At 37.0% G+C, this 25,551-nt stretch overlaps 3 protein-coding genes across 6 annotated transcripts; 1 reads left to right on the top strand and 2 right to left on the bottom strand.

Moving 5' to 3' along the window:
- Window positions 1-3,562: 3,562 nt before the first annotated feature.
- LOC111380791 (F-box/kelch-repeat protein At5g42350-like) lies at window positions 3,563-6,798 on the top strand. Its single transcript, XM_023004436.1, has 3 exons — window positions 3,563-3,795; window positions 3,883-3,931; window positions 4,809-6,798. Exon 3 carries the CDS (start codon window positions 4,889-4,891, stop codon window positions 6,632-6,634), a length of 1,746 nt encoding a protein of 581 aa, XP_022860204.1. The 5' UTR covers window positions 3,563-3,795; window positions 3,883-3,931; window positions 4,809-4,888; the 3' UTR covers window positions 6,635-6,798.
- A 322-nt stretch (window positions 6,799-7,120) lies between these two features.
- LOC111380790 (U-box domain-containing protein 44-like) lies at window positions 7,121-13,501 on the bottom strand. 4 transcript variants are annotated; one of them, XM_023004431.1, is made up of 4 exons: window positions 13,391-13,501; window positions 9,940-10,508; window positions 9,541-9,850; window positions 7,121-8,945 (listed from the first exon to the last, which is right to left on the bottom strand). In XM_023004431.1, exons 1-4 carry the CDS (start codon window positions 13,461-13,463, stop codon window positions 7,366-7,368), a joined length of 2,532 nt encoding a protein of 843 aa, XP_022860199.1. In that variant the 5' UTR covers window positions 13,464-13,501; the 3' UTR covers window positions 7,121-7,365. The 4 variants fall into 4 exon arrangements, with proteins under 4 accessions (XP_022860199.1, XP_022860203.1, XP_022860201.1 ...); XM_023004435.1 differs by lacking the exon at window positions 13,391-13,501 and adding an exon at window positions 13,100-13,334; XM_023004433.1 differs by lacking the exon at window positions 13,391-13,501 and adding an exon at window positions 12,392-12,586.
- Window positions 13,502-15,465: 1,964 nt separating this feature from the next.
- Window positions 15,466-24,816, bottom strand: LOC111380811 (epidermal growth factor receptor substrate 15-like 1). The gene is made up of 13 exons (XM_023004466.1): window positions 24,310-24,816; window positions 22,001-23,249; window positions 20,856-21,074; window positions 20,574-20,773; window positions 19,896-19,970; window positions 19,716-19,787; window positions 19,534-19,632; window positions 19,022-19,093; window positions 18,797-18,911; window positions 17,714-17,782; window positions 17,314-17,596; window positions 17,104-17,179; window positions 15,466-16,254 (listed from the first exon to the last, which is right to left on the bottom strand). Exons 1-13 carry the CDS (start codon window positions 24,454-24,456, stop codon window positions 15,850-15,852), a joined length of 3,081 nt encoding a protein of 1,026 aa, XP_022860234.1. The 5' UTR covers window positions 24,457-24,816; the 3' UTR covers window positions 15,466-15,849.
- Between the last annotated feature and the right edge of the window lie 735 nt (window positions 24,817-25,551).

Genomic DNA, 25,551 nt, shown 5'->3' with positions numbered 1-25,551 from the left:
AAAACACATAATAGCACGTCAGCCGAGATTATGTGGTGTAAGTAATCAATGAGCATCTGCCACCTGGAATTTGACTTGAAGCTCCATGTTTATCTCTCGTTATTTAAAATAAAAAAATTTCTACTCATTTTTAACATTACACGATAAAATATTAAACACGTAAACTGGAAAATATTTTATACTTAATCGCCTTACATTTTTCAAAATGTCACTATTTAAATAATATTTTTTTAAAAATAACCATCAAACAGGGCTACATATCTGAATCCTAACCTTCGAAAGAGATTCATAATTTATTTTAGGAAAAATTGTAGCGATCCTTAACTTTTTTATTTCTTGCAGATTTTACCCTAACATTCAATTTGTGTTAGCGGAGGTTTCTAACATTTCATAAATATGCACCTTAGGTCAATCTGGACGAAAATGGTCCAAAATACAGTCAGTTGATCGAAAAAATTTAGGAATCAACATCCAATATAACTATCCAAAACACTGTCAAAAAATCCATCCAAAAAGGTATCAACATTCAATAAAATTATCGCGGTAGTAGATAGTTCAAAAAAATTCCGATCAAAAGACAATATTTTGGACAGTTTCCATCTAGATGGATCCCGAGTGCATGTCTATGAAATGTTAGAGACCTTCGTTAGCACAAAATGAAGGTTATGGTAAATCTGCAAAAAAGAAAAGGTTAGGGACCGCTGATGCTATTTTTCCTTTATGTTAACTTTTCATTCACACATTTGCCCCTTATTTTCTAAAACTTATTTAAAACTATACATTTTATAAGACTAGTCAAAGTTGAACGTGTATTGCACGTTATTTTAAAATACTTTGTGTAATATTTGATACCAATTTGTTGGAGGATTTGAGGAGTCTCAGATTAATTAAAGAAAATAAATTTTAGCATAAAAATTTAAGAAAAGAAAATTGTATTCAAATTGTACTTTCAAAACTCAATTTCTATGATTTAAATTTTTTGTAATGATGAAATACTATAAATGAGTAATCTTTTTATGTTACATTTGATAATAAAAACTAATTGTTAATAAATAAATTTAAATCCCATTAAAAATTTTAGATACACGAAGAAGAATAAATTTTTTAGATACTAGGGTCCTGCCCTATCCAGTCAAAGACACTGACCGACCTTTATGCTTCACATTCTGGTGGGAAGTTGTCCGCCAGTCGCGATTCTGCTAGCTGGCTTCCTTGCACATAGGATGTGACTTTCGTACCCACTTCTCTCTTGATGGGGGTTCTCTGTGCTGGCTCATATGGCCTCGAGAACGAGACGCAGAGACTTCACGAGCTGGGTAAGATTCTTGGGGCATTTGGGTGCCCTGGTCACCTTGGGCTCGCATGAAGAATTCATGCATCGCCATATTTGGAGTTGCGATCTCTCTCATGCCCGCAGCTATTTGGGTCATTCTTTCAGTGAACATGGCCGTTCTTTCACCTCGACGACGCCGGTGATGGGGTCTTTGGTGAGTGACATTGTTCCATAGCACCTCTTCTTCAAAAGCGTCCATCATGGGGTTTGCGTCCTCATTGCTGGAACTCATTTTATCTACTCCTTTTTCAAGGGTGATGAGAATCTGGGTTGTAATTTGACTTTATTCTTTTTCAAGAACGTCCCTTTTTCAGGGTAAGTCAATGGTTTTTCGATGACTTTTCTGGTGGAGAATGTAGAACTTTAGATGTGAAGTTTCCCACGGACGATGCCATTCTGTTGACCTCGCAAATTGTACCTCCTACGTGGCCAATCGATAGCTATTCAACGTGATCCTCCCTGCGTGCAATCAACACACGGCCGGAACCAGCTAAGGTGGTGGCGACCGCATACATTTCGACGGTGAAATTAGTATTCGATGATCGGAACAGTGTCCAGGTTGTGCAAGTGAATGGGAAGGAGATTATATATATTTTCTTGTTATGGAGAGCTAAGTTACAAAAGTTTCATTACCATTGCCTTTTGTCAAGTCTTGGGTATTTATAGGTGAGAAGAATCGTTGGATATGGGACACGTGTATGCATCTGACGGCGTGAGGCGTCTGCTTATTGGCGTCAATCAGCCGCATCTATAGAGTGGGGAGGTAATAACTTCTCCTGAGTTGAGATGACATAAAGTTAATACGTGACATCAACTAAATCCATGGAGATGTCAAATCAATTGGGCCTTGGGGGCAGAGAGGATCTTGACGCAGATTCTCTTTCTGAAAGTGGCGGCGCATTGCGCTTCGACGTCAAGGACGGTTCGGAATATCAAATCACTTCGGGTTAGCAGTGGATACCTTGTACTACCACTTCTGAAGTGGTTCAAATATTCCGAAGCGTCTTTCAGAAGTGGTTCAAATAGGGGCCTAACAGATTCCGAGGCGTCTTTTCGAAGTGGTTCAGATAGGGGCGTAACACATGTTATTAATTAAAAATAAATAAAAATCACATGTGGGACCCTCACTTATGAAGGCTTTTATAGACAGTGGTTTAAGTTTAGAGGCTAGTGCAAAAAGCACGGCTGGGTCGTTTGGCTATCTTTTTCTCACACGCACATATATATATTATTAATTTCCTTTTTCTTTTCTTGTTCTTTTTATTTATCTTTTGTTAAAAATGAATATTTATTTATTCTCCCTCTAAATATCAAGTCAAAGAATGGAATACAACATCTACACATAAGGATGTAAACGAGTCGGGTCGAATCAGCTCGCGAGCCTAAAGTTTCGGCTCGGGCTCGGGCTCGGCCCGATTAAAATGGCCGAGCTTTTTTGCAGGCTTATTTTCTCCCTTTTTTTTTTTTTTTATCCTTTTCTTCCTGAACTGCTGCCTTTTAAAGGCAGCAACTCGCTTCGAGGCAGCGAACTGCTGCCAAGGCAGCCTCAAATTTTTTTTTTTTTTAAAGCTCGCGAGCTCACAGGTCGACTCGGGCAAAGCCCGTGTCCCCAAAATGGGGCTCGGCCCGAGCCTAGGCTCCAGTCTACCGAACCCCGAGCCGAGCCGAGTCACGGGCGGCCCGAGCCGGCGAGCCCGATTGCTATCCCTATCTACACACGATATGAAATGTTATTTAAAAAGTTGGACATGAAACACGATAAAATTTTGTAACAATTGCAAGAACAATGTTGTAGTCTGTGTATTATGCTTAGATCAATCGATTACTATAACTCAATTTTGTCCCTTGTGTGTCCTTCCTATCGAAGTGCATTTTACAATAAAATTACAAATATTTTTACCAAAAGTCTTTATTAAATTTTCAAACTTAGCCCTTGTTTGATAATCATTATAATGAGAAATTTGAGTAAAATGTGTTTTAGAATAATTTTTTTGGAAGAATTTGTAGTTAAAAAGAAGTAAATGTTTTTTTTTATTTATATATAATATTATTTTATTGAAAAATATTTGATTGAAAAGAAGATAAAGAAAATGTATTAAAATTTTAAAGGAATTTCATACAATTTTGAAGAAGTTTGAAATTTTGAGATGAGTCCAAAACCAAGGCTAACTTTTTGGTTTTTAAATAGGTTGGGATGCTCATTAGTAATGATAAAACAACATCAATTGAGAAGGAAAGAAAGGAAAATTGAACCTATAAAAAAAAAAAAACAAAAGGCAAATACGATGGTGCTGCTAAGTATGGGAAGGAGCCAAGGAGGCCGAGTTGATTGATATCTCAAGGGTCACATTTATAATCATCACTTTATCAAGTTGGTCGTTCACCTTTACTAAAAATTAATTCCCAACCAACGGGTTCGATAGAAAAGATTATGGCAAATTGGCAATATATCAAGAATCCCAGTAAATAAAACTCTTATTATTTACACACCATAATGACTAGATTTTATTTTTATATGATCTGATTAGTAAAGTTTGAATTTTGTGCAGATGAGATCTTGTTTGGTAGTGAATCTTGAAATGGGTTATGAAAAAATGGGTATGTTTCTTCTTTTGTTGATTTCCATCTCCATTTCAGCTTCCATTTACAATATTCGGTACCCTTTTATGATTTTGATATGAATATGTGAAGTCATTTAGTACATTTTTCGTTGCGATTGTGCGAATTTTAGTCTTGGTTCAATGGATCTGCAATTGCATTCTTGACTTATTCTAGCACGTGCTTAATTTTGTTTTTGTTTATGTTGAGGTAATGTTAACTGTCTTTTTTTTTTTTTTTTTTTTTTTTTTTGGTTTTTTTTTTTTTTTTTTTTTTTTTTTTTTTTTTCGGGTTTCTTGATTGTTAGTGGATTCATTTGGTTTCTTCAATCTAGTTAAGGAAGAGAAGAATACTTCTATGGTTTTGTCTTGAAGAACCTAGCCTTGATTCTTGTTGCACCATTTCATCTAAAAGCTTAAGCTCATGGAGAGGATGAATTTAGTGTTTTTGACACATTCTTTCACGTGCAGGCAAAATTCATTTGAACTCAGGTCTTTTGTGTGCTGAGATACAATGTCGAGCAATCTCATCTGAAAGTTTAAGCTATTAGAGCTAGGATAATCTTTGACAATTATTTTATCCCAAATTTCTATTATATTTTGATTTTCCCATGATAGCCAGGATGTTTCCTAGAGTACACTATTGAATCTCCCTATCTATGTCTGTTTTTTTGGTGTGAGCTTGTATCCTATCTGTTTGTGTATGTTCTGCTACCGAACAGAGTGTGATGTTTGGACCATACACGTTTGGCGATTCAGAAAGCTGTTGCGGATATTACTTGCATGTCTATTACATTTTCATCAAAACTGGCTCTGTCTTCCTTGCCTTTACACGCTAGGTTGTTTGGGCTTTAACTTTCTTCAATGTGTTCATGTAGGTGAATAAAAGCATGAGATAATCACTAGCCAAATAGCCAGAAAATTCATGTATTTATATGTCTTTTGAAAATAAAGATACATGGTGATGTCTCAGCGATTAATAGAAGAAGAACCTATTAGTAAGGGACTTGAGTCTTCGAGTGTGTCAAAACGCCTCGTCAGAAGTTTGAGCCAGAAACTGAAAATAAAGAACCACAGAAATGAAGGCGATGAAATGGATGTTACAAGTGGCGTGTCGTTGGGATGTCTTGATCTTTATGGAAGAGTCAGAGGCTGCAAAGTAGGTGATGACATAGGTGAAGAGTCTAAAGATTCAGGAAGTAGAAGGCAGTCAAGTGCCAATGAAGAAGGGAAAGTGTACAGTATAATAATATGTGGCAATGAGGAAGCTACTGTAGATTGCTTTCCGTATTTGATAAAAGAGAGATTCTGGAGGAGGAATAGCAGAAGGCTTTCAGCATATGAAGAAACGCAAAAAAACACTAGCGTGAATACTTTTCTTCCCGATGACATTCTTGAACTGTGCTTGGTGAGGCTCCCAGTGACAACTCTTATGAACGCTCGTCTTGTATGCAAGAAATGGAGAAACTTGACAAAATCACCTCGGTTCATGCAGATGAGACTGGAGGGTTTATACCAAAGTCCGTGGATGTTTCTGTTTGGTGCTGTTAAAGATGGTTATTGTTCTGGGGAAATACATGCATTGGATGTTTCCCTCGATGTGTGGCACAAAATAGATGCTCAAATTCTCAAGGGACGGTTTCTGTTTTCTGTTACAAGCATTGGGGAAGATATTTACATTGTCGGAGGTTGTTCTAGCTTGACCTGCTTTGGAAGGGTGGATAAAAGCTCATTTAAGACGCATAAAGACGTTTTGGTATTTAGCCCACTGACTAAATTATGGCGTAAAGCTGCACCCATGAAGTACAGCAGATCATCTCCAGTTTTAGGAATTTCTCAGATCAGTCCAGATTGTTTGATCGCTAGAAATCAGCAAAGTCGAGACAGACGTTCTTACAGGTCAAGAGTTGGTGGTACATCAGATGTTTATGAGGATCCTCGCAGACTTTCAGTAAGATGCCAATTTGGACACTCCCCCAGTGAAAATAATAATTCGTTCTTTCCAGTTACAAAGCGATACAAATCGATAGGACAAAAACATGAAAATTCACATACGAAAGATGGTCAAAGTTTTGTAATGATTGCGGTGGGAGGTCTTGGCTCCTGGGATGAACCACTAGATTCTGCGGAAATTTATGATTCAATATCCAACAAATGGACAGAGATCCAGAGAGTACCTCTGGATTTTGGGGTGGCTTGTTCTGGTGTTGTATGTGATGGGATTTTCTACGTTTACTCAGAAAGCGATAACCTTGTTGGTTACAATATAGAAAGAGGATACTGGGTTACATTTCAAACAACTTCATGCCCACCTCGTGTGCACGAGTACTATCCAAAATTTATATCGTGCAACAGTCGGCTATTCATGCTTTCTGTATCGTGGTGTGAGGGAGACGGTCAAATAGGCAGAAGAAACAAAGCAGTTCGGAAGCTCTGGGAACTTAACCTTGTGCATCTTACTTGGACAGAAGTGTCAATGCACCCTGATGCCCCGATGGACTGGAATGCTGCTTTTGTCACTGATGGAAATAGTATATTTGGGATCGAAATGTTCAAGATATTCGGCCAGGTGTTGGACTTTGTGACAATGTGCGATGTGTCTGACAACGGAATGAAGTGGAATCATGTTTCGAGGAATCACGTGGCACACGATCTGGATGCTTCTTCATGCTTAACAAAGACGATGACAGTGCTGCGTTTATAACTAGTATAATGATATCCTGATTCATGATGTCGTTTCTTACTCGAGAGTCGAGTTATTTCTGATCATGTTGTACATGCTATTTATCGTCAGTTATTTTTCTGAATGTTTGTCTGGTACTAATGTTATTCATTCACAACTATAGAATTAACTTGTGTATTTGTTTCCCCCACATATTCTTTGCATCAACGTTGACTGGGACAACCAGTTTATGCATGCTTTTTGTAAGGGTTTTAACCATTTGACAACATAAATTTTGCATTAGGGAACGTCTCGGGAGTTCTTGGAATTCGACATCTGGAAATGGTTTTGCTCTATTGAGGGACGTCAATTTGTCTGAATCTTTAAGGAAGAGATCGAAGACCCCAACTTCTTTTAGGAGTTACAAAGGGTCATCGCACTCTCCTGCCTCTATTGAAATGATGGAACATTTATGATGATAGAGCATTTTCCCTTGTTTTTGTAACAGCAGATGATTTTTTAAAATTCTGGGAAAAAATGATGTCCAATCTCCCATTCAACTTCAAAAGCAAGTACAGTATGGAATTCATGAAAAAGAAGCCCAAGGAAAAAAAAAAAAAAAAAAAAAAAAAAAAAAAAAAAAACCTCTACAAATAAGATACCATTATGTACCTGCACTCCATAATTCTTGACAGATTAATAAAGGTGGAGACAATGATAACAACAACAACAAATACAAGGTCCTAACAATCTAGTAAATCATTTCAAAACGGTTATCCCATGTTTGCAAAGATGCCAGAGAAGTTGGGAATTTTATCGACGTGCTTCAAGGCACGCTCAGCAATCTGTCGTGTTCGATAATCGCCATGTTGAAAAGCATCCACGAGGGCTAAGCCTATATTTGGATCTCCTGAAACTTCGTAGGCTATATCATCTGTTCGCAATAGTCTCTCGACTGCCCAAACAGCCCTCCTCTTTAGACTCTCGGTCCGTTTCTCAAGTAACACGTCGAATACAGGCTTGATTCCTTCTGCATCCATTAACACCTGAACTCCTTGCTCGATATCAACCCCATCATCCAAAAGAGTCGACAGGGCTGCAAGCGACGCTTCAATGACCTGGTCATTGTTGTGGTCGAGAAGGGCAACCAACTTCTCAACAGCATGTCCTTCTAAAAGACAAAAGGATTCTTTCATCGAACACATCCCACGATGAACCCTACACAACCCAGTTATGACGGGTGGCTTGCTAAAACAAGGGAAGAACGAGACACAAAATCCTGGAGTAGGAAGCTCAGGCAATTTGGTCAAGTTTTTCGATTCTTGGGATAGGTTCTCTAAAGCTGTGGCTGATACCATTTGTACATTATCAAGCCCATTAGCTTGTAGAAGGTCAATGAAGAGTGACGCTAAATTGTGTTCACGACAAAGTGCACAGGCAGAACCCGACTCTTCAGACAAGGCGAACGTAATTCTTGCAAGAACCTTAACAAGCCCTTCCAAATACGGTGTCATGAACCGGCTGCCTCTCATCTCCCCTTGTCTGATCCTAATTACTCGAGAAATGAACAGCTCAAACTCACCTTCGTTTAGGATCTGTCTCGTCAGGCCCACGTCTCTTTCCGGAAGATCAGCCAACAGCCCGACGGCTGCTGCCTGCTCCTCAGTTATAGCTATATTTTCCAATATTACCCTTATTAGGCTGCCAAGTTGACCAGACGTACCACGTAGGCAACCGGTTAGTTCTTGACCCATGTATGGGGAGAGATTCTGAAGAAGTTTTATCGAAGCCATCCTCAGATCCCTCTGCGGAGCCTCAATAAACTGAACCAAACTAATAGTAGCCCCGGAACTCTTAATAGCAGAAACAACATTGGAAACAGTTGTTGGAGAACTCGTAAGCCCAACAAGTACCTGGAAAAGCCTGCATTCTATTGCAGGCCCCGTGTTGCTAATAAGATGGAGAAGATTATGAATTATTTCCTCGGAAACCAAAGTTTGGTTATCAGGTCCAACCGGAATGGTATCAAAATCATATCCCGAGCTCACAACATTTGCAAGAATTGTTGCCGAAACTTCTTTTAGTCGCATTGGCAGGTGGTTTGAGCCAACAGTAAAGAGATCCTTGACAAGAGGTGGAAGTACACCTGCCTCTATCAAGACCTTGGCGCTTGATTCATCTGAAGAAATTTGATTTAAAGCTTTAAGAGCAGCCTCTCTTGACTGCATGTTAGTACTCTTCATGAGATTAATCAGGGACGAACCAGCTGTCCTAGCCACAAAGACTTTCACATCATTGTTTAAAACCAGCTCACCCAAGAATGCAGCCATCGACAATTTAGTTTCTGGAGTGCCTGCAATGATTCAACAGAACTCTTAATGCCATTTTTGACAAAATGGTTTCAGAACTACGAGTCAGTACTAACAAAGAAAAAGAAGTTAAAATTTTGTTCATTGCATTGCTCTCCTGTAAGGACAGTTTGCCATACATGCCCTTCGATTTGTTTGGTGAAAAAGAATGTACGGGACAACAGCTAGAAAAAGAAATAAAAATCTTGTCTATTGAACTCTCTAGTCCTTTCTAGTACTGCGTATTAAACATGCTCTCTCTCTCTCTCTCTCTTTTTTGAATTTTACCCTCCCCCCAAATGAGACGAGAACCCAGATTAACATGTACTAAACATGCTCTTATTGGCTTCCATCCTGATTTTCCTTAATTCTTCCAATTTATATCATGGCACAGTAAATAACACCACAAACATCGTATCATGCTCAGCACATAAACTTCCACCTGCATATAAACAAAACAAGCAGGCTAACGAAATTACAAGCATCTCTTCATCAGCACCAGTAATATTCCTAAAGAAAAATGCAAAATAATATAGACACACGAACACAATGAGTTCTACACAAGCAAAGAGTACGGAGGTTGATTATAATTTACAACACCTTCAAGTAGTAGCGTTAGAAGAGGATGCAATCTTCCATTTTCAGCCATTTGTCTTACATTGTTCTCACATTTTGCCAGATTCTCCAGGGTTTTATCGGCCTTTTCAACAGTTAGAAGATTTTCCGAGTTGCTGCTTGCCATTCCTACTAATATAAGAATTGCTCCATTAACTGAACCAATCTTTTCACACAATAATTCAGATTTCGAGAGCTCATGCAGCAAAGAAACAGCTTCTTCTCTCTCTTTGGATTGATCGTGCGATAAGAATTTGACTATCATGCGCACAGTGTCCCCTTCAGCCATTATTTCCTGAAAAACTATAAAACTGTTAGACAAATAAATAACAACTTGAACTTACATATGCAAAACCATACAATGAAACGTCAATCAATTTCAACCTTATTATCTGAGTCATCCGCCACTACAATACGAAGTGTTTCTAAAGCCTTAGACCGAACCAGACGACTACTGCTTTTCAGCATAACAACTATCGATGGTATCAGCTCTGCATTACGGATTACATGCTTATTTGATGGATTGTTTAGGCAAAGTTGCTGGACAAACTTCAGAGACTGTAAAATATCATTTTCTGGGCTGCCCATTGATAATGATTTACGAGCCATGTCAAGCTGAGCAGCTTCATTCCTGGCTTTCCATTCTTCAATTGTGTTCCGTAAAGCAATACTTGGATTTAATTCCGTGCTTCTCAGCTCTCTCAGAGTCAACGGGCAAACTAGCCGTCTTCGACTCTCCCTACACTCCCTGAACCATTTCTCAATTGCCTCTCTCTCAAATGTTTGCCCATTTTCCAACGTCACTGGATCTCGCATAACTTGTTTAGTTAAAGGGCAGATAAATGCATCATAAATAGGCTCAATATGTAGTCTATCGAAATGGAGGCTGTCATCGGATTGACCACCCGGGTCGTAATTTCCATCCCAGCTTCCAGCCATTAGATTCAAATTACCTGCCAGAAAAAGCAGCATTACTTCTTTTAACATGTTAAATGAAGATTAATGTAACAAGATATCAAGCTATGATTCAAGCTGCTACCACTCGATAACATGCAGTTATTTCCATTTACTTGGACTTCTTCAGCTATTCAAAGAAACTTAGCATTGGAGATTTCAACCTTTACATACATGAAGACTTAGATTGTGAACCAAATTTACTTGGCATCTGAATCCCCGACCTTTAAGTTTTGTAGCCCTCGGGCCCCATAAGATTTAGTCAAAAAAAGAAAATCGTTAAAAAGTCTTGTATTTTGCACATTATGTACAGATTTTATTCAAAAAGACAAGCATAACCTTTCTTTGATTCAAAAAAATAAAAGAAAACAAGAAAGCATTCTTCTGCCCCTTCCACCCTATTGCCTCCTCCCCCTGCCCCTTTTGTGCGTATTTCGAAAGAGGTTGCAGGCAGCTTAATTTAACGGACTTCCAACCATTAATGGCTTCTGTTTTTTATTTCTGTTTAACGTATAGGCCTATTTGTTTTATTTCCCAGGCTCCTACTGTTTCTCTTCTAGAAGAGGTGCAGTATGAACTGTCATTATTTTAGGCTATACAAACCAAAAATAAAAAAAAAATAAAAAAAGATGGAGGAAAAAAAAAGGGGGGGAAAGAAAGAAAAAAGAATTGTAACCTATAACCAAAAGAATTTGGTAAGACCCCAAGCATTCATTCATGTAAAGATTACGGGACCTTAAGTGCTATTTTCCCCAAAGGAAACTATAACATCAAAACGATACAAAACTAACAAAATAACCTCAATATTTCGAAATATTGGGGCAGAGACAAGATACCCTTTTTCATTAATTTCACTTCACTTTTAAAACCGAGCATAAGGGGAACACTTTGAAAACGAAGAGAGTGCAAAAGAAAACATTAGAAATGCGTAAAACGGTCACTGTCAACTATTTAAGCCAAGTTCTCCCTTTTCACTTATATTTACGAATTGGAACTAAGAGCATGCTCGGCAGACCATAAAGAGTTCACTTACAAGTTTATGTATAAGTAAATAAGTAGGTATTTTATAATAAATAATATGTTGTCGCTTAAAGTTGTAAATAAATTACAAGTAACAAGAAGGTTACATATCCAAACAAGTTAGAAAACAAAAACTTACAAACTTGTACATTTTTCTTTTAACTAAACCAAACGTGTGTCTTAGTTAAGCCAATGTTTACTTGCTTCCCCATTCACATAGTTGATCATCTAGCATTATATATAAATGAGCTCTTTTTTCATTTGACTCATTCAAGTGCTCTCTCTTGGATTCGGAATGCGAACAGCACCTTAGCACTTCGCTTTCTGACTTCGGAATCCAATGTCAATCGCTCTCTCTCTCTCTCTCTCTCACACACACACACACACACACACACATTTTTCTTGACATTTGTAAGGATAAACCTAAAGCAAGAACAAAGTAGAAATCTCCAGTTCCATTGTGTTTCAAGATATCAGTTGCCAGCTCTCATTATCAAGATTATTTGGGCAGCATTTCAATGCTAGTTTAAAGAATAAATAATTTTTTTCTAAGTACAAGTAAACAGATCCATGTAGAACTGTCTCTGATCTAAACTTGATTATTTCAAAATGCAAAAATAAGCAAATTTCACAAACTATCTAAGGACAAAGATCATCAAATCCCTACTACGATTTCAACTACCTAAGATTAAATGAAAACAAACCTCCAAGAGTCAAATTCAGTCCACTAATTAATATACAAAATTCAACCCGCATGGTAAAATCCAAAGTTAAGCCCAATCATAAGCAGAATTTTAACTTATACAGAACATTGGATATATAATTCATCGAAAAGGAGAAACAAGAAACTTAGAATCAATACCTTGTCGAACACTTTCCAATTTTAACCTTGCATCACAATTATATTTTCAAGAAACCCCACAACAATCAAAACCCAAAATTCAATAATTCTGATGCATCCATGAATCTTGAATTATGGATTCTTTCGCTTCTGATCCATAGAGGTGGGGAAGAGAGAAAAGGGGCAAAAATAGGGAAGAAAAAGGGTGACAGCAATTGACTCTCTCTCTCTCTCTCTCACACACACACACACACACACACACATTTTTCTTGACATTTGTAAGGATAAACCTAAAGCAAGAACAAAGTAGAAATCTCCAGTTCCATTGTGTTTCAAGATATCAGTTGCCAGAACTCATTATCAAGATTATTTGGGCAGCATTTCAATGCTAGTTTAAAGAATAAATAATTTTTTTCTAAGTACAAGTAAACAGATCCATGTAGAACTGTCTCTGATCTAAACTTGATTATTTCAAAATGCAAAAATAAGCAAATTTCACAAACTATCTAAGGACAAAGATCATCAAATCCCTACTACGATTTCAACTACCTAAGATTAAATGAAAACAAACCTCCAAGAGTCAAATTCAGTCCACTAATTAATATACAAAATTCAACCCGCATGGTAAAATCCAAAGTTAAGCCCAATCATAAGCAGAATTTTAACTTATACAGAACATTGGATATATAATTCATCGAAAAGGAGAAACAAGAAACTTAGAATCAATACCTTGTCGAACACTTTCCAATTTTAACCTTGCATCACAATTATATTTTCAAGAAACCCCACAACAATCAAAACCCAAAATTCAATAATTCTGATGCATCCATGAATCTTGAATTATGGATTCTTTCGCTTCTGATCCATAGAGGTGGGGAAGAGAGAAAAGGGGCAAAAATAGGGAAGAAAAAGGGTGACAGCAATTGAATGAAAAAACGACAAGTGAAAAACAACAAAAAATAATTTTAGTTCAATAATTATATTACATATTAAAATGACAAAAGAGGAGAGTTGACTGACAGCCAATAGTCATCGTTTGTGCACTGTAAAAGAACTTCGAAACGCAGAAACGTAAAAGTGACGAAGTTCCCATTTGGCTGGCTGGCTGGCTGGCTGGCGAGTCGTGTATTTAGGCCTGTTTGAACCCCCATTGATTCAAATTAATGTTGTATGAAATAATGATTGACAGAGAATACATTATTAAAAAAGAAAGAATTTTTTTTGATTTGTGTGTAATATTATTTTAATAAAGAATGTGGAGTTGAAAATAAGTATCGTAAAAAAATAATGAAAAATAATGTAAAGGAATGAGGCTCAAACAAGGATTTAATACAAGCATTCTTACTTTCTTACAATAGTAGAATCAATGCTAGGGAAAAAAAATGTAAAACTTTTAAGCACCAGTTGAAATGAGCTAGATGGATTAAAGTAGGAATGTCAAAATGGGTGAGTCGGGCCATTTGCAACAAAGCTCGATCCCAAGGCTGCAACATACTTGAACTACTCGATTTAAAAAGACAGATAGACTTGACTAGACCCGTCTTTCAAATGTGAGGATCGACGACCAATGAACAGGTCAATATTATGATCGGGTTGAAATAATGATTGACAGAGAATACATTATTAAAAAAGAAAGAATTTTTTTTGATTTGTGTGTAATATTATTTTAATAAAGAATATGGAGTTGAAAATAAGTATCGTAAAAAAATAATGAAAAATAATGTAAAGGAATGAGGCTCAAACAAGGATTTAATACAAGCATTCTTACTTTCTTACAATAGTAGAATCAATGCTAGGGAAAAAAATGTAAAACTTTTAAGCACCAGTTGAAATGAGCTAGATGGATTAAAGTAGGAATGTCAAAATGGGTGAGTCGGGCCATCTGCAACAAAGCTCGATCCCAAGACTGCAACATACTTGAACTACTCGATTTAAAAAGACAGATAGACTTGACTAGACCCGTCTTTCAAATGTGAGGATCGACGACCAATGAACAGGTCAATATTATGATCGGGACTATGCTAACGTTCTTTACTTTTCAAATTTTCTTCAATTAAATAAAGTACTCAACAACTCTTCTGATTTTACTTTATCTTTAAATTTTTGGAAACAATTCACATTTGCAAAAATATATGTTGCTACCTTTTTTTTTTCATTGTCAAAATATTGTTTTTAATTTAATTTTTTTTATTTACACACAACATGTTTCCTTCACTATTGTTACCGTAGTCACTAATTATAACAACTTTTATAATGTTTGTAATATTATTTTATTCTTGTCATCGTTGTCACCATCACTTGTAACATACCATGTTACACTATCCCGCCACTATCATCACCACAACCACTTGACAAACCTTGTTAAATTGTTATCACTATCACAATTACTTGTAAAATACTTGGTTACATTGTTACTATAAGCATCATCATCGCCGTTATAATCACTTATAATATTCATTATTACAACTATTACAACTAGAAAGACCACATCCACCACAATTTTCACTGTTCATCACATCGACACTGGCGAAAGCTCCTCAGCATGCTCCATTATAACATTTGAAAATAAATTTGGATGGTGTGTTCGAATGAGTAGGAAAAGGTTGGCATTTGAAGAAATGAAAATAAGCAATGGAAGTAGAATAGAAATTTCAAAAGAAATAGGGTTGGTAGAAGTAATTTCCGCTTTTGGAGCACTCGGCAGCCACTCATGCTGCCAATGCCCAGAACGTCATTGTGTTTTTGGTAGGACTTTTTTAAAGATCAAAAGCTATTTTTCAAGAAGAAAATAGCTTTTTCCTTAAAAAATACGATAAAACCATTTAATATCCAATTAATGGGATGTTTGATAAAATAAATATTTTCTATTATCCTTTCATCAAATACAGTATGCTTAGAGATATCTTTTACTACAAGTTGAGAAGAAACTGAATCGATTTATATTAGTCATATAAGGTTCAACGTCTGAAATTTTATGTTGAACTAAATAATCTTTAAAAATAATTTTTCCATAGAAAACGTTATTTCAATCCAAGCGACTCTCACAATGATTATTTTCTTCATTTAAATTAAAAGGTTTTAAAGAATCCTTTTAAGAAATCAAAATTGACCACTGCATGATACAATACAATCAAGAAGATATTACAAAGAAATATGAATTGAAAGTTCGCGCACTCACTACAATACATCTGAGAATAATCCAGTCCAACCCATAGAAGAGCACAAAAGTGAATGAATACACGAAAAATTCTTTCCACTCAAATGTAAGAGGCTCGAATCTCAGAACCCCGAAAGACAAGAAACCTGCATGTGAAGGCCTCGTCTTGGTGGCATGTAATGATACCATGAGATGGATATACAGCGGAGCGCAGAACACCATTATTTTCCTCTGGCCGTTTATCCAGGCTATACAGTGAATGAACAGACACTAACAAAATCTATACTGTCAAATATGAGTATAAATCCACCAGTTAGAAAGATCACCAACTTTCAGAACCTTTTTTTGAAGTTTGACTTTCTGAAGAGACTTTAAAGGGACCGCTAGAACCAAATGGGTCAGAGTCATCAAATGAAAAGCCACCACTATGACCAAAATCCCTTGTGCTATTCATGGAGTCGAACCTAGTGAGAGACTCCTGACGGGGAGATGAAATGTGATCCTGCGTATGGAAGGAGTCATACCTTGAAGAACTGTCAAAAAAGGGATCTCTAGATTCAACACTGTATCTTGGAGAATTCCCGGCCCTGGAAAGTGGGGACCCAGGAACAGAGTTCTCAAAAGTAAAAGGGCTATTCTTCTGGGGGGCATCAGTTCTTTCTGGACTTGCACCAAAATCACTCGACCCAAAGAAATACTTCTCTTCGTGCTTCCCATGATCTGAGTCCTGCCAGAGTTTACAATGGTGGGGTAACATCTACTTGAAAGCCAAAAATCAGAGACAGGAATCTATAATGAATGCTTCAATCTTGAAGTGCAGACAACTAAACAGGACTGAACATAGATATAGGGCGTATGCTATAATAGAAATGGTACGGACTCGTCCAGGGATTAAATTGCAACATCATGATAGAAAATAAATACACTAATAATTACTGATAATGAACACGACATCATCAGTAGAACTTAACGAAATTTCATCGAAGTATACTTGAAACATTGAGTACCATGTGTTACCAAACAGTGTAGACAAAATCATAGTTAAAAATAAAAGCATGCACGTGGAATTCATTTTAAAGTTAAAAGCTTTTTCGGGACAAATTTTCAAAATCATTTTCAACCACACATTCTATAGGACCCACAACTTTTACCTACTTTTCAAGCAAACATTCTCCAAAAATTCACTTTTGACTAGAAAAAAATTGGGCCAAAACAAGCTTTAAGTCTCATCCTTTACGTGAGCCCATGTTTCCTCCCCAATTTAAAGTTATACTATATCATTTTTGGCTTCACATGCACGCTTTTTTCCTTTTTTTCTTTTTTTTTTTTTTTTTTTTCAAACTTGAATTTGGCTGACGTGACATACTGATTAATGCCGTTTGTGTTCAAATTGAGAATTTGAGGTTAGCATTTCCAGCCGAGTGACGATTAGTATAATCGTTAGAAACTTGAGTGATCATTACCTAAAGAATATTACTCCAATGACCATTTTGAAATTTTTAACAAATTTCAGTAACCATTGCTGAAATTAACGCCAGTATTATAAGGTGGACAAGGACTTCACAAGTCTACTCACCTTAGCATCGAAGCCCCAAACTGAATCAATGTCATCATTATTGTCAAATGTACCCCATGCAGGTTCATCAAAGCTTCTGCGGCGCCAGGATAATACAAAATGAGGGAAGGAGAGAGAAAAGATCAGAACCCATATTACAATTGGATGATGGAGTACATGCCATTTCAAAAGATTTAGTATGATGTCAGACAAATAAAAAGCAATCCAAACCTATGGGTTTCAGCATCTCCATCAGAGCTCTTCCTGAAATGGTTTTCTGAATATTTGGGAGATGGACTTTCAAATGTTGTTTGTCTTGCTGGACTTCCTTGTGCACTCTTTGATTCATCTTCACTGTATGCATAAGACGATTCTGTCTCGAAAGCACTTACACCTTTACTGAAGGGTTTTTCAGATGTAGAATCAGGCGAAAAGTTATGAGTTGGAGAAGAATTCTCTTCACGAACAGCTGTTGGCTTGGCATTTGCAGGAACAGCAACATCAAATGAAAATCCTGGTAGCAATAATGTATAGGTTAGTGTTTATATGCTAACAATAAGGGTAACAAAGCTGACAGTATTCATCAGTGAATGTTGATTGCAGAAGGGTGAAAAAGCAAGAGATGCCAAACCTTCATCTTCAAACTTGTCCCAGTCTTCATCCCAGATTGACACAAACTCCGGGATCCCAGGTTGCCAACCTTAAAAATGACCATTGTTACACCAAAAAAAGGTTAGTATGAAGGGACACCAACGCACAAAATATTTACAGACAATTATTTCTAGAAAGGAGAAGAATTACTGAAATGCTGAGTTGCTTGCTGGACAAAGAAACCACAGTTTCTCTTCCTAATTTATTAATAAATATAAAATTTAACCTATACCTTCGGAGACATTCTTTTTCTCTAAACGTGCCAGTTAGCATGCTACTAAATTCTTAAGGTAACACCCGAATATTTTCCACAAGAATTCTTTTTAATGTCAGCCTGTGGTCTTTGTAAATGTTTGTAAAGGTAGTTCATGCGGTTTTTTATTCATGAACTAAAAGAACAACCATCTGTCTCAAATGTCCAAAGAGAAGCTGAATGTAGATAAAACAGATACGCTCATGCCAACTTCCAATTTATGTGCTTGTTCGGCAGTGTTTTTAAGTGCTTATAAATAGGGGGCCTACGGAATGTGTGAATAATAAGTAGGTAAAAGCTGTAGATCCTATGAGATGTGGGGATATAAAGAATGTTTGACTAGCTTAATTTTAATTTTGAGCCTTGCCAGATATGCTCTATGTCTTGCATCTTAATCCTTAAACAAAAAGCACACAGTTCACAAATCGTACCGACCTTCCTCGTGTTTCAAGGAGAAAATTTTCTCTGCATGTTTTCTGTTCTATTTTTGCTAAAAGTAATCTCTTATGTTCAAATTTGCAAAAATGATTTCTTTTTGTTTTCCCAAGTGCCCCGTAGTTTGGAGATTTCAGGGTGGGTGGCACAAATAAACCAATTTTTTATTAAAGAAATTTAGTTTGACCATTTATCTCTGTTACAACAAACATTATCATAAAAACTTAAAGCATAATGCTTAGGAAAAACAGTTGAATTACAAAGTAAATTATAAAATTCAAACAAACATAGAGGGAAACTCAAACTGCAGTATAGAAAAGCTCCCAACTATATACATAATCGCAGTAAAATTACATAAAAAGTTACAGAAGATACCTGGGGGAAGCTCAATCAATGCTGTAGATTTTATCCGTAAGTCATGTTTCTTGCAACGCTCAGCCATAGCCTTCAACAGCTCCTCAAGATCCGATTGAATACGATCAGCTCGAACCTAGACATACCAGGAATGCATTTAGTGCTGCATTTCATGTGAAGCCTAAGGTTTTCCATTAACAATGCGAAACATCAGCACTCGTCCCAGAAAAGTTGTAATATTTTTACCTGAAGAATACCGTCTGCACTACCACCTTGTTCCATTTTAATGATTGCTTGCTGCAACTCCATTTTCCTCTCCTAGAAATGCATTACATAGAATTCAGAATCAGTTAATGAAATTTCCAGGACCATCATTCTAGACTCTACTGTCTAGAACAATATGCCAAGTTAAAATTAGCCCCACCAAACATGTAGATAATATAAATATCTAAAGACAGGCCACTGAAGAAACTGGGAAGAACAAAATGCAACTAATCATCACCAAGAAACCATAATAGCATAACAGTCCTGAAACAAGGAGCATTCCAAGCCAAGAAGCAATAAAGATTGTATCATAGATCGAAAACATCGACTAAAATTTGGGATGGCACAAGTTGGCATGAAAGAGAAGTATAACGCAAATGACACTAAATCATCAGTACACCGAAACATAATCTAGGAACCCATTTAAAAATAATTATACAATGGAAGGACGCCATAATAATAGTGATTGGATAAGTTAAATAAATGTGAATGACCTGAATTTCACGAAATGAAGCCTCTTCAATAGTTAGTTTAGAAGCAATTTCCGCAACTTGCTTGTATTTCTCTTCATATTTCTTGGCAAGTAACTCGGCCTGAAATAAGAGAAAAGGAATGGGCGAGGTATATACAGAGGAGGAACTGGAAGGGAACAAATTTTTTTTATCAGAAAACATACCTCACGCTTATCAGCTAAAGCCCTTTCTGTAATTTCATTAAGACGATTATCACATCTACTTTTGTACAAAACCTGAAGGAAATTTTTAATAAACAAGATTATAGTGCAACTAAAGAAATTAACATGCATAGTTATAACAATATCAGAAGATAAGAACGGTTTCATGGTATAATAACTCACAAGGTCTTGCATTTTTGTCCGATAGAATTCAATCTTTTCTCTGGAATCCAGAAGCACTTTCTCCTTATTTTCAACCTTCCACAGATAAAAGAAACAGCTTCAAATAACAAAACACTACAAAGCATGCTTGAAACCACATCTTGTGAAAGAATGCAAGTAGCAAAATTCCCAACAGAAGAGGAAAAAAATCCTCAGAGCTGAGGAGAAAAGGTAACCATCTAATCCTCGCAAAAGTATACCTATGACCAGGTGTGGAACCATAATAACTTCTATGTGGACAAGTGAGCCAGGGGTTTGGAAACCATAAATGGCTGATATTAATTTCCCATGAAAGTAATGACTGTAAAATTATAAAATGGATGCTTCATATTCCAATATACGGCACATAGCAAATATTAACTCGTTCAAAGAACTCAATTTTTTGATGACAGCTAGAAATAGAAAATTGCATAAGATATACAACACAACTGGAAATGAATTTCCAAAGCTAACAAGTAGCAAGACAGCTGGATTCATTAATCTGCAAACATTTCAAAACATAATCTCCCCATACTTGCATTACTCATGAAACTCAACAAGAGCACAAGACTAGATATTTTGAAACCATTCATGTCATAAACATTAAAAAGGAACAAAAGAGGCCATGTCAGATGGAACAAGGGAGAGAGGAGAAACTACCTTTTCTTCTGCCTCTTGAACTTTATCGTCCAAAGAATTCTCCTCGCCATTACTGAGTTCACTCGTATAGGAATTATCCATTATAGGGACTCTAGCATTTTGTTCATCAAACTGCATCGATCCATCAGGCTGAGAATAAACTGTCTGTGTCGGAAGCCTTAAACTAGCAGATGCATGTGGGAGTTGCTGTGGTCTTATGCCTAAATACCAAGAGAAAATACTCATATTAAAAATAAATGTGAATGAGAAATTAAATATATAAAATTCAATCCGTATCAGTACCAGTAGTGGTCCCCCAGCCCGTTCTTCCATAAGAAGCAGTGGGTGGACCTGCCAAAGACAACAGAGTTTCATCGAGCATGACACTACTAGGAAGTGCCGATGGAAGTGGCCGTCCTTCCCTGTAACGCTCCATTAAATATAGTGCAATGCAGAACTCCCTCAAAGAAAGCATGCCATCACTGTCTTGATCTGATAAGTCCCAAACTTGCTTTAAAACCTCTGTAAAAGACATCAAAAAGATTTATATGACATCCCAAACATAAAGGGTCAGCAAACGTTCAATACTTTGCTGAAGCATGAGCATAAGAGAAGGCAGAGATCATCACAAGGTGCACATAAATCTGATTTAAATTTCTGCCTAAGAAAGGTAGAACTAAGAATATTTAAACAAAGGATCAAGGAAGCATCAAAGAGGGCAACTTTGCAGACAGCGTATTGCTCTCTGGCCTTTAAAATATCACTGTATAAATCCAAATAGACAAATACAGATTATCCACCAAGTATATTTACTTACTAAAAAATACGAGGGCAACAGGGATAATTTTCAAGCACTAAATCAACGTGTATAACTAATAAGTCAGCACGCCATTCCTATCTAGAAGAACATTAGAACACTAAGATCAAAACACTGCATTCAAGTCTCTGTTCGGAATGTAGAACAAGGGGTCCATTGACAGGATATAATTAAAAAAAATGCTATCGTATAAGTTAGTCCAATAGCTTCCAAATTACTAAGACAAGAAAGCCGCAATTCTAGAAGTGGCATAAATGAAACATAAACCACACTTCCAAGAGGGTTTCACGTTTGCAAGGCAACATACCAAATTTGTTTCAGTAGTTCAAGAAATCTTGATTTAATAATCCAAATTAAAATGTTGTATCCTTTGGATATTAAGTGTCAGTTCTGATCCAACTCCCAAAATGAGCTTAAGCAGAATAATTTCAATATAAAATTGATCCAAATCTGAGTATTAGAATACATAGTTAATGCAGTATCCCCATCTATGCTGATTCTACAGAAATATATTCCCCAAATAAAATCAATATAAAAAAGTAGAACAAAATGTGTACCAAGCTTGAAATAAAAAAAATTTAATCATCATAGGAAAAAGCATGAAATAAAAAGTAAAAACATTTTTCAGTACCTATTGGTAGTCTCCAACTCAAGAATAGACTGTGTGCCTGCTCACCACTGATCTTCCCATCTCTGTCAGTGTCTACTTCTATAAAAACTTTTGCATATTTTTGAACGCTCGCACGTGTCATTTTAGGCCATGAAATCTGAGACTGCTCTGAAGCAGAATTCCCACCACCAGCTGTCGCTCCAGATGATGAGCCAAAAGAAGTAACTTGAGTGGAAACCTGTTTATTAGATTTTGGCAGAGATGAGGTCTGCTGAGTCTGGACCATAGTAGATGGTTTCACTAGAGTGCTCTGAAAAGCTTCAAATGGATCGGGCTTAGCTGAAGGCTGCGGTCCAGTTGACACTGGAACAATGGCTGAGGAGGTAGGTATGCCACTGGCAGGTCGTGTTGATGCAGATGAAGCCTGAAGAGATGCAGATTGAGTGGTAGAGAACACATCCCCTCCAAACATTGATTCTGAAGCAAACCCATTTCCAGAACTGACCAATGCTTTAGGATCCTTAGCAGCAGTTGAGGACACTGTTGAAAGTGGATCTAGCAATTTTGGGGCAACTAGAGGAATTGATGGACTAGCTCCTCTGTTTGAGACTGGTGTTGGTCCAGTAGGATGAGCAACACTAGTTCTTCCACCAATCCAATCGTTGTTCGAGTTTGGAAGACCAGGCCCGACCATATCACCTCCCCTGGGGAAATTCAGACCACTGGGACCTGGAGATGGTCGTGATGCAGTGGCAGCAGGTATGGGTAGTGGTCTGGTTTGTTGGTTACCTTGAGAAGAGAAATACTGCTGGTTCATACTTGTACTTGAAACTGGCTGTCCCAACTGCTGGTTCATATTTGTACTTGGTGGTACCTGTCTGAATTGCTGGTTCATGCCCGAACTTGAAGGTGCCGGTCCGAATTGCTGGTTCATGCCTGAACTTGAAGGTGCCTGTCCAAACTGCTGGTTTATACTGGAACTTGAAGGAGTCAATCCTCTGAAGCCAAGATTATTAGAAGATGCTGGTGCAGCAGCACCTATCTGTAGTGGTGGTGCAGCACCGACTGAATTCGACTGTGGTGTAGGTATGGGTGCTAGATTTATCTTTGGGGCAGGGATTTTGCCTGAAGCAGGACTGTATAATGCTGCCTTCACAATATCTGGGGTTAATTCTCGCTTACTCTGAGCCACTGTTACAAGTTTAAGGAAATTATAAAACTCAGGACGGCTGAGATAGCCAGTGTGGCTCTGGTCAGTATGCACCCATATCTGCAACCGAATAGCAGAACTTGATAATCATCCGCATGATAATCTAGATATGCAGATCAAAAAGGCTATTCTTTGTAGAAACTTAAGAAGGAAGAGTAAAGTAAAAAAGATGAGGAGTATTAATATATTCTCAATCATTATCGGGAAAAGAATTACCGCTTTCGTGAAGTAAAGGAGATTGCATTACATAAATCTTCTATTAGGCTGCTTATTTTAACCAAAAGAGATTTTAATACAACTGATGGAGAACTGCAAAGAACGGCTTATCGGTACAATCTAAGAGAACCAAATACCACTGTAAAAGTTGAAATACAGAAGCAAATGTAAGGATGACATTTCAGTACCTCCATTTCTTAGGAAAATATATCCGTAATAAAACCATAGCTATGTCATCTTGTCCAGTATTATCAAGGCTTAATAGAGAAGTTTTCTCATCCTTCTTTTGACGACAACTGATGGAGAACTGCAAAGAACGGCTTATCGGTACAATCTAAGAGAACCAAATACCACTGTAAAAGTTGAAATACAGAAGAAAATGTAAGGATGACATTTCAGTACCTCCATTTCTTAGGAAAATATATCCGTAATAAAACCATAGCTATGTCATCTTGTCCAGTATTATCAAGGCTTAATAGAGAAGTTTTCTCATCCTTCTTTTGACATGAAGATTTTTAAAGGAATAGGAGGCATAGATTATCCCAGTGCCACATCATTTCACCAACTTCCTTAATACCAAGTTTTAACACTAAATGTGTACAACATCGCTGAAGACCAGATGTCCACTTTATACAACTCTAACGAATCATATATTTGCTAAAATGTCAACCAAGTTGTCCGAGTGCTAAGAATCTAAGTAAAAATAACCCAATACTCCTACATGCGGTACTTGCTTGATCATAAATAAGCCACCTCAAGATGGAATTCAGTATACTACCCACATTTCGCTGAAGGCAATTCGAAATAGCACGCTATGCGTTGAAGCCGATCATTATCATACGGAAAATTCACTAAAAATTACAGATTTATGAAAAAAGAAAAACAGAAAAGAAAAGAGTGGAACCTGAGCGAGGACTTGTTTGGGCAGATTGGATCCCTGTAAGAAAGCAACAGCTTCTGCACCACTGATCTTGCCATCCTGATTCATATCCGCCCTCCGAAAATACGCCTCAAACTGTTCCATATTTACCCCACCTGCTGCCCCCGCCATTTTTCCTTCCAAATCCTCAGATCATCATCAAATAAAATAGCAATTTAATCCCTCCGAAAATAAACAAATCTACTGCCAACAACTAAAAACTAAAGGGTCTACCCAAAAAGCAGAATTTGTTTGAAGGAAGAAATGAATGTTTAATTACAGATCGAGAACAAATGATAGAGTAACAACGGCTTCGAAAATTGTGAAATAATCATGCAACCACAGAATTGGAGAATGGGGCAAACAAAACAGCAGATTTGACGGACTTTTTTTTCTTTTATTCACGCTTTTAATTTCTGAAGGAAATGAATCAGGTTCGGTTTTAGGTTGGCTTCTCCTCCCCAATCGACAGAGGATTTGGACTGAGATCGGGGGAATGAAATTTATGTTTTACAGTTTTGGCCCCCATATTTGACAAATTATGAAGTTGCCCCCAATACTTTTCTTCGTTGTCCAAAATGTTGACTTGGTAATTTTTTTAATTTTTTTTATTTTTACTTCCAAAATCAATTTCTCGTGGGAGTTAAAAAACCCAAAAAAAATAAAAAATGAAAAAAATGAAAAAAGAAGACTAAAATTGAAATCAAAACCCTAACCATATTTCACTTCCATTTGTCCCATTCTCATTCTCTCGACCCAAACGACTCAATCCAGAGAGAAACGCATGTAATGGATGGTTTATCAGAGCATTTTTTTCCATCTCCAATGTGATAGCCACTGGATTTGAAGGCAGCGCTGGTGGATCAAACGTACCGTCGACTCAAATGGTAAATTTTTATTTTCCTTTATATTCAAAATGTAATGGTTGACGAATCAGATACCATATTAGAGATTAACATATGATTTTCCTTCTTCTTTCTCCACCTCTAGAGAGAAGGATACCCATCTTGAAGGAGAATTGCATAAATTTTCCGACAACATGGTTGATGAGAATGCTGACCATGGTATAATTTTGAGTACATTTTCTAGAACAAAAAGCTTGGTACTATAGTTTTGCTTGTGACACTTTAATATGATGTAAGTTTGACTGTTATTCTGAAGTGTGCTATACATGTCTTCATGTTAGTCAATTTCTAAACATACATGGTGCTTGTGGCATTTACTAGA

This window comes from Olea europaea, unplaced genomic scaffold, assembly GCF_002742605.1.
Source record: "Olea europaea var. sylvestris unplaced genomic scaffold, O_europaea_v1 scaffold221, whole genome shotgun sequence".
Lineage (NCBI taxonomy): Eukaryota > Viridiplantae > Streptophyta > Magnoliopsida > Lamiales > Oleaceae > Olea > Olea europaea.
The sequence above is the reverse complement of the archived record's forward strand: the minus strand, read 5'-3'. Positions and strand labels throughout refer to the sequence as shown.